Source organism: Falco cherrug, chromosome 3 (assembly GCF_023634085.1).
Source record: "Falco cherrug isolate bFalChe1 chromosome 3, bFalChe1.pri, whole genome shotgun sequence".
Classification (NCBI taxonomy): Eukaryota; Metazoa; Chordata; class Aves; order Falconiformes; family Falconidae; genus Falco; species Falco cherrug.
This window is the reverse complement of record NC_073699.1, coordinates 45688068-45703763: the sequence shown is the minus strand read 5'-3', so window position 1 is coordinate 45703763 and position 15696 is coordinate 45688068. Positions and strand designations below refer to the sequence as shown.

Sequence of the window (15696 nt, the reverse complement as noted above, 5' to 3'; positions counted from 1 at the left end):
ACTGCACCCACAGGTTTTTTTTCTTTTTTTTTTAAATAAAATTGTCAGTACTAGCAGCATTCTACAGAATAAGGAATTTTTAACTCAATAAAATTTAGAATTTTTTCCATTAAATCTCCGCATGCCATATTTGTGTTTAGTTTTAAAATTAATACTCCCACATTACTAAAAAAAGCCATAAAGATTTTATATATAAAATACAACAGCTGTATTTTTACTCAGACTTCTGAGAGCAACTGCAGTCTGTTGAGGTAAAAAGCAGGGCAAGTAACAACATTCCTCCTACGACACCTGCCTCTAACCGCTGTGAAACATTTCTGTTGAGTGAACAATTCAATCACACAGCTCAGTCTAAAATGAATAACATCATGCTTCCTTCCAACTGCTTTTTGGTATAAAGCATTTGAAATATATAATTTCTCCACTCTCATATCAAACATTAAAAAATAATCCAAAACTCAGGAATGAATTGTTAAATTACATCTATTACATTCTTGGAAACACACAACTTGCAACCAAGTCATACCAAGTACAATGTGGAACAAATGCTAAAAATCTCAACACGCATGCAAGATGCTAAGAAAAGTCACATTCATATAAGCATGAGAGCCTCCCTTAGCAAATACACTGCCTTCCCAATGAGATTTTGTATTATGAACAGTGTGCATTTTTCACATACCACTAGAAAAAAGACACTGAAGTGTAACTGTCTTTAATGCAACAAAGAGACTGTTCTTTAAATAGCACCATCATGTGTGGAGGCAACTGAGCACATCTAGAAAGTTAAGCACCTGAAGTACATCTGGTACTTTGGTGTTTTGTTGAGGCTAATTAGTCTTTTTAGTCTCTCTGTTGCACTGAACACATTTAGACCATTATGTCCTGCCCGTACAACAATGTAACTGCAAATAAATATATGGCATAGATTGGTTGCAAGCTATCCTACTTCAAGCTTTTGGAAAACTTGTCAGTATCATCACTGCCATCAATCTTGCAAATAATATTAAAGGGGAAATTACTGAACTTTACCTAAATTTCTCCTCCCATAAGAAACAAATGAAACTATTTAAGTACAGGCTTAAGCAGAAACTGAGGTGCTCAAGTTCAATTACAATATAATAATAATAGTATCATGAATTCATGGAAGATAACTAAAGGAGGATTTCACACAGAAAGAAATCTGCATGTACACCAGGACATTTTTTTAAAACATGCAGAATATAAAGTTATTATAAACTATGTATAATCCAAACACCACAACTGTTGTAAAAAAATCTGCACCAAAAAATATAATCTCTAGTTAGGAAAGCACTCACATTGCCACTAAATTACAATCAGTAGTAAGAAAAAAAAAAAAAAAAACCCTTACTGAAAAATAGGGAAGATATTTTGCTGCACCATTAGACAACACTTAGCCAACACAGCTAGCATTAGTAAACATTATTACAACCTGCAATTTGTACTGGCAATGCACATGCATTTCAGGCATCATTATCTGCATACAGTTCCACAAGAAAAAGAAATTAAAAATACCTTTGACTTTAGTTTTTTTCTTGGCTACCCCTCCTGGCTCCTCACCTGATTTGTTGCAAAATGGAAATAGGTTATGAACATATCTGTGATGTTCAAAATCATGACATAAATTTTTCCAATCTGCCATGCTATGTAAAAAATTATCTTTCCATAGCACACTGCAACGCTATAGAGATACCAAATGTTAACTCATTAAGAATGAAGCATCTTCAGTAGCAACACCACCATAAATACTGAGATGAAAGACTAATTAATCCAAGAAAGGTATCACATTACCAGATGCACACTACTTGAGGTGCTTCTTATTTCTTAGAGCTAACCCAATTCTCTCCAGACAACGTGATGCCATGTAATTATGACCAATATCCCAGCTGATTTCTCTGGTAGGTATTCCGTCAGTTCTCTAGTTCTCTCCCAAACCCACTAACTTATGTTTCTATACACTTTTATAAATATTTAATAAACATATTAACTCAAAAGATATTCAAGCACATATGTACTGTAGATTATATAGATTGAGTATTTTCTTACAATGAATTACAAAATCTGTGTTTCTTTATCCAATGAAAAATATGTATTTTGCTGAAGGTATTGCTCTAATTCCAAAAAGAAGCTGCTATTTTATTTCCGTTAAAATACTTACTGCTTTACTCAAGACTATTTAAGACTGTTAAGACTTTTATTCAAAAAGCATAAACCTTACTCTCTAAAGTCAGGTGCTACCCTCTTTCCCCATTGTAGCTAACAGAAACTGAGGTCATCCCGCATCTTGATTGTACTTTATAGCTAGTTCTACAAAAGGCATGAAGGCAAAAGCCTTCCCCAAAATACAAATAATAATTAACCTCATCTTTTTAATACCATAAAAAGACATTGGATTATCACCATCACGCTGATATGGATTAAGATCTAAATCTCATAAAACATAACTACCTTAATCACAAAAACTCAAGTGCATTGCTACCCAAAAAAACAACTAGAAAATGAATAAAAAGTTATGGTAAATACATTTTTTAAACTAGAAGAGATATTTCCATGTCTCAGCATCAGGCTTCTCATTGAGAAACATGAAGCACCTACATTGGACATTTGAACCTCAAGCTTAGGTTTCCAGAAAACAACTAATAACTACCCAAACTGTGTCAATATACTTCAACATTTATTCTTAAAAAGCAAAACAAACAACCCCCCATAATTCTACACTAAAAGAAAAATCATAAATTTGCAATGAACGTAATGCCTGTATTCTTTAATCAGCTTGCATCTATTTTATATCTTACACTTTTTCAAAGCATCAAGCATTGACATGGCCAAAATTTCTTTAATATGTGTTAGCCAGGTAAAATTACAATTTTTAGACCCATTTCCTTACAAAATCGTACCTGAGATATGAATGCCTTTTTAAGTTCTTTCCTTAGAGATTACCATCATCGATGAAATCCAGACTTCTAACTTGACTAAACTCATTATGCAATCTTATTACTTCTAGGCAGTATATGGAAAATTAAGTAAACAATTTGTTCATATAAAAGGAAGAACAGACTCCACCTTTGTTATACTACAGGATCAATGAAAATATAAAACGTACTCAAAGTTCCATAAAGCCATATCTAAGTTTCCAGCTCCTCCCTCTTTTCATGGTAAATTTAAACATTACTGGGTATTTTGAGATGCACTCCTAAAAGCATGTCTTGACAGGGAAAAGAGGCAATTTTACAGAGGCTTGTAAACACAAAAATTATCACAGATATTTGGGTTTCTTTTAAAATAAAAGTACATGCACTATGTTGAAAGAATACAAAATACCTTGTTCACTGATTATTGACACTTAAATACTCAGGCAAGCAGTCATTTATTTCAATCTGCTTTTATACAATGAATAATGTTAAGATACTCAGCAAATTATCAATGCATGACATAATTCCATAAATTCTGCATACATTTAACAGATGTGAATATACCTTTTACAGGAAACTTATATAGAATATTATATTTCAAAATCTTAATATCATGTAAGAATCACAAGACAGAAATCCCACTGCATCTTACTTCCACCTGGACTGGGTCCTTAAGAAGGCTGGAGCACAGGGAAGTCTCATTTGTGAACCCCAAATAGCCTGAAGCAAGACATGGGTGCAAAACACTTCACTTTTCCAAGACGCCAATGTCCTGGGGCATGTGATAATATCTGGTATCTAAGTAAACTCAACAGCAAAGACATAGGCTCCTACAGCATTGGGGCACACAAACCAATGTCTGGAATTTTATGAATCATGTAACTAAACTTGGGGACCCTTATTCTAAGTTCCAATTCAAGTGTCTTCACACTTTTTTTTTTTTTTTTTTTTTTAGCTAATTTTAAAATTCCTTCTTTTTTTCACTTAGTCTTACATTACAGCTATCCAGTGCTGGCAATACAAAAAGCAATACAGAATTTATAATCACACACGTAGTTATAGCAGAATGTCAGAAATGGCTACTATTGGAGTCAGTGAATTCAAAGGTAGACTTCAAACTTAGCATAGCTGGATAGGTTTCCAGTATTTTCCAAAGAACTGCTTTAAACAGTCATACTAAAAATTAAATATTCATGTCAAAGTGGTCATTTTTACACAATGCTTAATGGTAGATAACTTACTTAACCGATTCTGTGAAACTTAGATTATTACAAAACATTCTAACTCCACAACAAAAAACAGTTTTGTCTATTTTTCCCCATAAAAATCTTCAAGACCAAGCTCCACAAAAAGAGCCCCCAAGTGAGAGCACAGGTTTAGAATTTCAGCATCAAAAGAAAAATATATGAATACCATTTCAGAAAGATAAACACTGCAAAACTGAAATAGTATATAACACAAAGCACTCAGTCTTTTTGAGCAGTTTCACAGATGCTGACAGATAACATTCTCACATTTAATGATATATTGAGAAACTTAATGTTTATTCTTGCATATGCAACTTTTATATTATTCATTTAATAATAATGGAAACTTTTATAGCCTTTCTAAACAAAAGGTTTTGCCACATGCAAAAACCCTATAAATCAATTTCAGCACAACTATCTGCATAAATCCTTTTAACCTGAAGCATCATTAACAAATGTAAGACAATTAAGGTGGCTTAGCCACTTAACACGTGAAAAAGGAAGAGGCTACTTCACATTTACCATACAAAGCATATCGTCAAGGCTAGCACTAAGTAGTTGACAGACAGAACTTGCTACCCTTCTGTAATTTGTGCAAAGCTTGGATAACAGAACAGGAAGTATCAAGCTTTAAACATTAGAGCTTGTGTTCAGACTCGCCTTAATTCATGAGGTCCCATCAAAAAGTCCTTCGTCAGACAGAAAATTAGCAAAAGATGTTAAAATTGCAGAACTAAAAAAAGAAATACAAATGTGTAAGCCAAAACCATTATTAACCTTTTTCTCTCCTTTTTGTTTTCCTTCTCCAGAAGGACTGCATGTCAGAAAAAGCTGTGATTGTTTTCATATGCATCTGCATATAATTATTACTATTATTGTGCATTTATAATATGCTACATTGGATACACAAGTTCATCTACTAAACAAAATGGCCTACTGACAGAAAGCTAGCACCCACTTACCTTAAACTGAACTCGTTACCTGTATGCAGAGCACCAGGCATACCAAAGCCTGTAAACCTTGCAAATGCAAGACAGCATTTTAAATTCATACAACTAGCATTAAAAAAAAAATAAAAATACTTTCAATACATTCTCAGTTGTTTTAATACCTCTTGCTTATCTCTCTAATTTTAGAAGGAAAAACTAAATCAGAGCCAAACAGCTGAAAGCCTTTTCTTTTCTGAAGTCACAGATACATATGTTGCATCTTGTATGAAAAGATTTAAGAAACCAACAAGCAAGTCTTGCCTTTATTAGTCTAATCTTGAGGAGTCCATCGTAACTGACCATAAGACAGTCAGTAGTTAATGCATTTCATGCTGCTGTGCCATCATTATGATAGCTGCTTAACTGATGGCAACTGAATAGGAAATTATATGCAACTGTCCAAAATGACTGAACTGTACCCACCACTTTTCCCCAGTTCTCAAATACTAATCAAATCATGTTTACAACACAGGTGTTTTTTTCCTCCCCATCTGACCATGAAATGAAATGAAAATCCTTCAAATGCTTCTTTTCCTATCCCTCCATCCAACTGTAACCTACAAGAATAACTATCACAAAAATTCAATTTCTTCTAAGGTCAGTCAATTGAGACTAACTAATACTGCAAAACTACCACAAAATGAAACCTGCAGGTGGTAAGGCTCATTCACTACCTTGAAACAAATACCAAGAGTGAAAGACTGAACACGCACTCAAAAAAGCTCATTTTTTTGGGGGGTGGGAGGGTACTGGCAAAAAGTTGTTGTAATAAGAATTTCAACAATTATGCAAACAATTTTGGTTTTTTCTCTTCTATTCTGTTACTGTATATACTATGAGCACTGTGATTCCCATCCCCCCCACCCCCATATAAACACTGTCTTACTTTCAAATTAAATATTGTTGACGGTGGTCACAGAAATCTGGGGTTCCAACCTTTCATAAATCCTCAGCCATTTCAGATATATGGGTATTAAGGGTTTTTTCTCTGCAATTTCATTATATTAGTATCAAACAAAACAAGGACGAGCTTATGCTACAAAGGTTAATGCAGTGTTTTGTTTGAGGTTTGTAAACTTCTGCAGAAGACTTGCAGTTAAAATATCAAACATTTACCAACACGAGAAAATGGCCAAGCAAAACATCCCACATTATTTCTGAAAATGCTGGCCAAACTGCAAGACTACAACTTTAGTCACATTTACTTATGGAGCTCTGTGAAAAATAATGGAAATAAACTGTAAGGAACATGAAGGTAGCTAATGAAAGAAAGCTGCATGCCCAATTTAACATAAAATCACTAGATGTTAATTCTTTACTAGCTACAAAATCTAGCAAGTTCTATCACTCAAATAATGTATTTCTCTCATGAAAAAGGTTGTTTGCTACTAATTCACTCCTATTTTAAATACTGAAACAAAAAAAATGTAGTTAGAAAAGGAGTAGCTTCACCTTCTGAAATAACTATTCTAAAATAATATCAAAAGGCAAAGCTGCTACATCCTTCTACCTACAGTTTAAAACCACTTTAAAAGTTTTCTGGACTTCTTTTAAAACATTAATATACTGACTGTATTTTATATAACTGATAGTTACCATAAATCAAACTAAAAATTGAGGCTTCAACTTCCTCAAGTAATTTCAAATACTTTATGTTAACTTAGATGCAAGAGTTGAGACACAGTTCAGTTTGCTTTGCTTATTTGCATATCATGCTCAGCTTAACCCTTCTACTGTTAAAATGCCTTTTCTTAACTGCCACACTAACATAACTGAAGACACATCTAGATCTTACTACCACCCTTACTACCTAAGCCCTGCTTGCAATCACAATAATTAATGCAATGCATTAAAATGAAAGTCTTCTTCCCCAATCTTTAGGAGAGCTTTAACAGCTCTGCTCACCACTGGTGAGTGTTTTAATTGTTACACGAACAACACCAGGCAAGACTGAACACTTCTGAAAAAAACCCCACTTGTATTTCAGAAACTAAATGCTCTACAAAGTTATCTGCTGTCAACACTTCCCCTAGGTCTTCACCCCTCCACCTATTTTCTCCTCCTACATGTTCTTTATTCCCACCATCATTGATTTGAGCTGACTTCCACACTCTTAAAATCAACAAGGAACTCCCATGGTATCAAATCAGAACTTTCCTGGCCTGCATGTCATCTCCCCAGCCCAAGCTAAATTTAATGTTTACTGATGTAATTATTACCTATTCTAGAGCCTGCAGCTTTCTCATGGTTCAAACAACATATCTCTATTGCACTTGAAACTTCATCAGATGATCAATATGTTTTTAAGATTTTTGGTATAAACTTCATAATATGGAAATCTCATACTAGAGGTTTTCCTCCTCTTTTTGGCTTTCTAGTTCCACTACTGAAGCATCTACAAGAGAATTCAATGTTCCATGACAATTTTTCTAATTCATACTGAGAGACACTATTATCCCATAATAGTGATGAAACTCTTTATTTTTAATTCAAATCTGTTTCTAGAATTAGAAGAAAAAAAAAATCAACCAAATTGCTTATTTCATATGTCTCACATACTTTGCAAGTTTCTTCCACTTGCTAAGAAACTTCTCAGTAATAGTCCACAGATCTAGCTTTTTTTTCCATGATGTACAGGTGGGGTTTTTTTATTTTCTTTGCCTTATGCTTCATATATCTCATCCTAAAAGCCATTAAATTTACATGTTACTAACGTTTTTATATCCTAGGTCCTGAAATACTTGAAAGAAAAAAGTGACTAATGTTCTTGTGGCTCCATTTCATTTGTAAATCTTAAGCTGCAGTACTAACATGTCACAACTTTTTTTTTTTTTAACCACTTCAATTGCTTAACATTTTTTCTTTTTTATTACTTTTTAAAAATTGAGTAGAATCCTGAGTTGGATGATTCAATGAATGTTAAATTGCTTTAAAATTGCCATGCCAAAGCAAATGAAAATTCATTAGTTTAAAAACATGTTATAATTTCAGCCTGCATCCACTAGGGTTAAAACCTGAGTATAAACTTTATATGGGAAACCAATACAAGCTTAAGCATAGCAAGCATTACAACAAACAGTATCATATAATTTTAATACTAATCTGATTCAGTACATTATTCATGTATTAATGAGACAGCTTAGTTTCAGCTTTCAGTACTGATACAAACTACAGAATGCGCTTATAAACTCCCATTTCTATACCAATAATTTCATGATAGCAGATAGAATTCTATGTACTTCGAAAATATTTTTGTAAACAACTGTCATAAAACAGCCTCAGAGGAAAAGGATTAAAATTTGCTAAACTGCATTAAGTTATTGAATTTAGCAAGAAATAGAAGACATTAAATTCTAATTTCCAATTAGTCTTTAATATATTCAGTATTACATTAGGAATACATAATCACAAGTTCCAACTTCCATAGAAGGCCCACCTTAAAAAAAGATCTCAAACATATTTAGAACAGCCCTTGTGGTGTGATTGTTATATTAAAGAAATTACCTAAAACTTAGTTTGAAAACAGACAGATCAGTGGGGATAAACCATATAATGACATAGTATCTTCTGAATAAAATAGATGTTAGCTAACTTAGAAATAAATGTTTCTGTAGTTTTCAAGCACTTTTAAATGAAGTGCTTTTATTTGAAAATGTAAAAAGAATCTATCTGAGAAATCAGTGAATCACAAAATAAATTATTTATTAAAATTATATTTCACAAAAGAATTATCATTGTCATGTCTATATTGAGGATTAACATATAAATATGTATTTACATAATGTCATGCTAGAATACAATTAAAACTGTTACAAAACACTTCAGTTAATGTTTGCTAGAAAGACAAATGTTATAGTGTTAACAGAGGTTATTACACTTAGCTTTGTCAGTTTTGTGCACAAAATGCACAAATTGAAGCACATACAGAAACCAACTACACAACCACAGATACATGTTTTATTCTACATATTTACACAACTGTGTAGTATTTGTCATCCTTTCACAAAAATGGAAAAGTCATTGATAGGCTTTCAACTAGTGAAACTACATGGCATGGCTGACTTTATATTGAACTAAATCTTTATAGTGTCCACTTGGGAGTTTCGCTCTATGCCATAAATTCCTGTTATATTAAGACTGATGATTTCATGGACATTTCCGAAAGCCAATCAATTTAGTCTCTCAGTTACTGGTTCTGTAAATCCAAAATAACACAAGTCTTTTTTCCCTGAACCCCTTCATTCTGTGACGTACCATCAACATCATCTGCAGCTTCGCTCTCTTCTTCTTCTAGTATTTCAAAAGGAGTCAATACATCATAGAGAAATGAGAGAAAGCCATAAAACCAATCAGAGCTTTCCTCTGCTAAAATATTAAGGACTTCCTCAAGGGAATCAATATTTTCATTACTGCCATCTTTGGTCAGGCCTATACAAGAATAGAGGAGAGAGAGGGAGAGAGGGGGAGAGAGAGACAAAGAGAAGGGAAAAAAAGAGACAGCAGTTAGGTGGAAAGAGGAAACTGTAAAAGGAGGATCTGTGAAAGACATCTCATGTCACAGACAGTAGTCTTTACAGGAATGCTAATTAGGAAATAGAAAAATGTTAAGAAAGTTGAATCTTTCAAAGCACAGAATCCAATCTGGACAATAAACATGCACAATATTATGCCAAAACCTTAAATAGAAGGTGGCAGATTTGCTTTCCCTTCTTTCTAGTCCTAAACCCAAATCCATTTATATGTAGTTTTCTTGCCACACCATTTACCTTTAAACAATTTTATAACAGTTATCCTCCACTACTGAAAATCATCCAAGTTGCCTTTTTTTTTTTTAAACCATCATGTTCAAATTTGAGAGCTTGCAACTGATAGCTGAGAATAACATTTAAAAGCAAACAGTACTTTAACAAACTTTTCACAGACATACTCTTAAGGATAACATTTATTCTACCATGCAGAATTTTGATTTTGCTTAAAAGTGAGGACTCTTAATTGCGGGGGGTGTGCGTGTTGTTTTGTGGTTTCTTTGTTTGTTTGGATTTGTTTCACATACTTCTCAATCATTTTTCTTCTATGATATGTATTCTATACTATATACTTGATCCTCAGGAATTAATCCCAAATCTGAGGATATAAAGAACACCAGATAAAAATGAATAGGTACCCAATACAAAGGGTGTATATATTGTTACATAGAAAATCTAAAGCAGACTAAAGACAGCTGAAGTAGAGATGGCCAGAGCAGCTAAGAAAGAGCTCGTCACTTCTAAACTCTAACACCAGAAGTTGCTACCCTGGGCTATGAGACCTACTGATCTAACTAGTGTTTGTAAAACACAAATAAGCCATGATTAATGCTTTTTTTTCCCCCTCCTGGTTTTTGTTTTGTTTGTTGTTTCTTTTTTTAATTAAAGTCCACTGGTTTACAGTTATTACTAAATAACATTTCAACTTTTCCATTCTGGGAAAAGTACAACAGAATGACTAAGCAATGACAAACGTCAATTATTGGTAAGTTTTAAAGCAGGGCAAGGAGGAATTTCCCCCACTTCTAACCAGAACAAACCTTTGTTTGTGTTGGAAGGAGAAGCAGAAAGGTGGATTAAGTGTGAAGACAGATTATTGAGACAAAATTAAGTGAACATATTGCACATGCAGACTACAAAGCAGTATTAAGTGCAGGTTAATGAAACATTCAAGATAAGGGAGTTCATGGCAAAGACATTCAACACATTTCAACACGTTTTTCTTACAGCACATAGTGAAAGTATCAATGATAATTCTGAGGAAACTTCCAAGTCCATGATGTTCCACATCCTTGTAATTGGATGTCCAGAACCTCTACTTGAGTGACCAGCCATTCTCAGTATTTTTCACTGGATAGCCCAAAGGCTTAAAACTGATAGATTGAATCCAGGAGGCAATCAAGGTATTATAAATATCCCTCTCCAACTTCTTCCATGGCTTAGTTCTATAAAAATTAAATTTTATAGACTTAACTTTATGCATGGTAGTCAGTCATCATTCTAATTTATTTTCAAGATTCGGATCAAGCAAGATGTAAAGACATAAAGTATGTTTTACTTTACTACAAATTCTCAATTTAAGAATGGAAACCTGGATCTTAAAAAAAAAATAAAATAATCAAATCTAACTTACAAACACAATAGATTTGTATCAATCTACTCTGTCAGAATCTGGCATTAAAAAAAACCCAACCAACTAAAAACCAAACTACCACTCACAAAAGACACGAGGCTTTAGATAACCCTTCTGCAAGCACATGAAGAACCATATAGATATTCCTGTTCTTGCACTAAGTCAAGAATAAGAATCCTGGGCAAATTTCTTTGCAAAATATAACATAGCATGCAGCAGCATATTTTCTTTGAAAAGATTGGGACACCAAAGGGAACAATAGAAACTGGAAGAATGTATCTTAGAGTCTTTACCATAAAAAAAAAAAAAAAACCAAACAAACAACAAAACCCCAAAACCTTTCCTTACAGTTCTTTACAAAAACTATTCATGATTAATATAATGGCCTTTGAATCTAAGTGGCTGAAGGGTGGGAAAGAATTTTCAGCCTGAGTTACAGAAAGTAACACACTATTTCATAGAATTATCTTTTTTCTTTCTTAGAAAGAGTTAAAATAAAAAAAAGAACCCAAACTAATACTCAAACTGGTTTTGGTCTTCATTTATCACCATAATCAAGAACTGCTTTTCAAAGTAAAACTCACGTACTGATAAGCACACATAAGCATGGGAAGAAGTGCCTGCAAATGGTGACACAACTGGAACTGCCCAACCAGGCAGACATACCATGTTAAATCAGTGACCCACAGGAAGTAACTACTTTACTCCAAGAGAAGTCTAAATATTACAATTTAAATCAAACAGTGATTAAGGGAGTCAAAATCTTTTTATCTATTCAACAGTATTACCACAACCTACGGTGCAGAGGGCTTGACTACATTCATTTAACAAGACAAAGCCTTTCTTCTCCTGCAAACATCTCTTTTATGAGAATGAGCATACGCAAGCCTTTAATATTTAGAAGTGCTACAATAGAACATGAGAAAACTAGAGAACAGTATGAAACATATCCTAAACAGCTGAACCATACAAAAGCATTCTTTTAACTCCTAGTATCTCAACACAGACTTTTTGAATGTGCCATCTTTGTATGACTGCTTGCAAAAAAAATTTTCTACTATAGGTGCACCAGGGAAAAAAAGCTGGTTTACAGAAGCTTGGATTCTGCTTTTTACTACTTTGTTTGCTGGTACACTAATTTTGGGTTTTTTTGGTTTGGTTTTTTTCCTTTTTCTGTATAGCCAGACTATGCTGAACCAAATGCACAAGAACAATATATTGATGACTTACTGTAGCTGCAGTTCCAAAATTATACTAACTACTGTGGCCATTTAAGTAGAATTTCTCAGGATATTATTGCTTGTTAAAAGGACGAAGTACAAAAAAATGGCTCAGCTCCAAAGATTCTGTTACAACAGACATTGGTATTCCCTATACATGTATTTCTTCGTAATACTACTAAAGCCACTGTTTCTTTGTACTGAGCTAAAAGTACTGAGGTGGAAAACTCTTCCTTAGAAGAATAACCTCTTTCAAAGACTAATCAAAATGTAGTAGACAAAAACTTGGAAAAGAATTACTGATAACAGCAGCCCTCAAAGGAGTGGATTAAGAAGCCTCTATTCCCATTACCAAAAAGAATTCAGTAAACAGAACATTAGAAATACCTGTGAAAAAGAATCCACCAGGTAACTGCCAACTAGCTTCACCAAGCTTGCACTTCCGCCCTGGATATTTTTTTTTAATAAATGAATACAAAACTAAGTCAACAAATATTTGAGGTTGGTTGGCTACTTGGGTTTTACACGGGGCTCCATCCCCCCTCGCCTTTACTTGAGGGGCAGGGAAGAACACACGTCTTGCACATCATTTTTAAAACTACACAAACACCTCAAGAGAACTTAATTTGTCAAACCTCCTTTGATTTACACAAATAAAAAGAACAAGTCCTATCACACCTTATACATACAAGAAATAAAATACTAATTTTTAATTCTTCTATTTAGGTGTGCACAAGTATTACAGAAAATGATGAAGGTATCAGCTTCTAAACCAGTCTTTGAAACATAAAATAAACACGCTGGTAGATGCATTTCTCAGAATTAAATTAACTTTAAAATGTATTTGTAATTAATATGCAAATTAAATCTTTAAATTTGTAGCAAAAACTAAAGATTATGGAAGTCGACAACATTAAACCACTACACATGCCACAATTTCAATATATAGTAGTTTAGTAATAACTACTGAACAGAAAATAAAAAAGCATATGACTTCCTAGCATTAAACATCAAACAGTAGGATTTCCTTTTAAAGTCAGTAATAAATTAGCAGAGAAACCACTTGATGTCATAGTAGTCTGACTCAGAGAAAAAAAAAGTAACGAGTCTTCATACACAGCATATGTATTAACAAAATCATCACAAATAAAATACAAAAGAAGCTATGCATTCAATATTTAGAAAGCTACCCTACTGCAGTTGAATGTAGACTTACTAGATGATTTTCTTTACTACAAAGACGTAATTCTGGAAACAAATTCCTGAAGAGGGAATCTAGTCTACCAGTTTCTGCATCAATGAAATAATTTTAGACTGCATGGTGGCGTTCATTTTTTAGTTCATATTAAATATTAAATACAAACAAGTGCAATAATTTACTTGGATCTTCAGTTAACACTATTACATGGTAGTTACTAGAAAATATTATCAACGTCATGTAACTTTTCAAAATTTACCATTTTCTTCATACTGCAGAAAATATTTTTAAAATTAAATGAGATTAAAACAAATTTCTGAGCAAGTATTCAAAAGTAATAAAAATAACTTTTGATCCGTGACCTTTTAATGTCACATTTGAAGTATAAGGTTTAAATGTATGATAAGACAAGCTTATAATAGAAACACTGTCATGTACTGGCATAATTCCCAGCTCTATCAAGTTGCATAAAACAGAGAGAGATAACAAAGTAGCAGCATGTTTCTGGCTACCACCTTGGTAATCTGAATCCAACTAATATGATCCACAAGGGATTGATATCCACTTTCTATACACTACATAATCCTAATCTTTCTCTGTCTATTGTAACTATATAGTGTTATCTTATCTACCATTTATAACTAACACCCAGTTTGTAGCTCAGAAGGCATTCAGACCCCAGGAGAGTCTCTGAAGTGCCTCTCACATTTACACCACTGCAAACTGGTTCAGTAATTTTGATGGCATGGGTTTTCTTTAAACCATGAAGGTATTAAACAAATGAACCCTCCCCAGAAGATTTGCTTATTTCTGCAAACGTAAGTTGGGAAAAATAAACCGTTAATAAACTGATTTTTATGGAGTATGAGCTTCAAATAGCAAGCCATAACATCCTGATATACTATTGACATACCATTGATAACTAACTAGTTTGAGACGTTCCACTTTGCCCTCTGCTCAAGCTATTATATACTATTTTGTCGTTTTGTTTATGTTTAGATGGCTAGGTTTGTGTGCTCAGAATAGATTTACATTTGAACAAGTCAATTTTTAAAAGTAAATTTCTAACATCAGGTATGCAAGAAGTATCTATCCAATGCTTGACTGTGAAGCTGAAGATGGTAGTGCTTTAACTGCTAGACGTAGATAGAAGGGCAATATCATGAAGCATCTATAGTGATTGAAATTTCTCTTTGAAGATACACAGTGAGCAGAAAGACATTCTCTGAAACTCCAAGGAACAGAAGCCTAAAAACAGTGTTTCAAAGTCAAAAAAGAAAAATCCACATCATGCATGACCACTGAAGCGCAAAGAAAACCAACAGACCTGTGGAGAACCCTGAACAGAGGAAAAGACTAATAAAATATGGTAAACAGTGATCTAGGAAGCACAAAGGCCTGTTGGAAGTCAAATTTAAAATTAAAAATGGACATAACACGTTACATAAACAATGTTTTAACTCTTGAAGCGTATTAAGCCCTGCATCTGAGTAATAATCACAGCCCTCTTTCAACTGTCTACAGCAGCATCAACCACCTAACTTCAAAATCATCCTATAAATGCTTTCCACTTATATTGCTATATTAGGAGAAAAAGAACACAACCTGAACAAGTTTCACACACAATCCTACAACCTGCATTAAGAAAAAAACCCACCACAATTTAATCATTTTAAGTTCTCCAATCTGGAAAAAGCAGAAATATTGTTTTGACATTAAACAAAAAACAAACATGAATGACAAATGAATTACATAGATTATTCCACCCGTTTGTACTTGCCTAGCAATACTTTAGCATCTTCCACATCAAAATCTCCATCTCCATCAGCATCATATATCCCAAGCTTGCCTAGAAATGCAAAGAGAGGGAGAAGAGACAATTAAGGATTCAGCAGTTTGTTTCCAGCACAGTGTTTTCAATGTGCAATGGTTGACTGTCAATGCCAGGCTGTT

The 15696-nt window shown here is 33.5% G+C and overlaps 1 protein-coding gene across 13 annotated transcripts in view; it reads right to left on the bottom strand.

Moving 5' to 3' along the window:
- ASPH (aspartate beta-hydroxylase) overlaps positions 1-15696 on the bottom strand; it is a 122890-nt gene that overhangs the window by 89024 nt on the left and 18170 nt on the right. For all 13 annotated transcript variants that reach the window (XR_008731608.1, XR_008731609.1, XM_055706463.1 and 10 more), the window contains one exon: positions 15524-15592. Coding sequence is in view for 11 of the 13 variants with exons in the window: in XM_055706463.1 (XP_055562438.1) it covers positions 15524-15592 (69 nt within the window). In the remaining 2 variants the exon portion in view is untranslated. The remainder of the gene's footprint in view (positions 1-15523; positions 15593-15696) is intronic.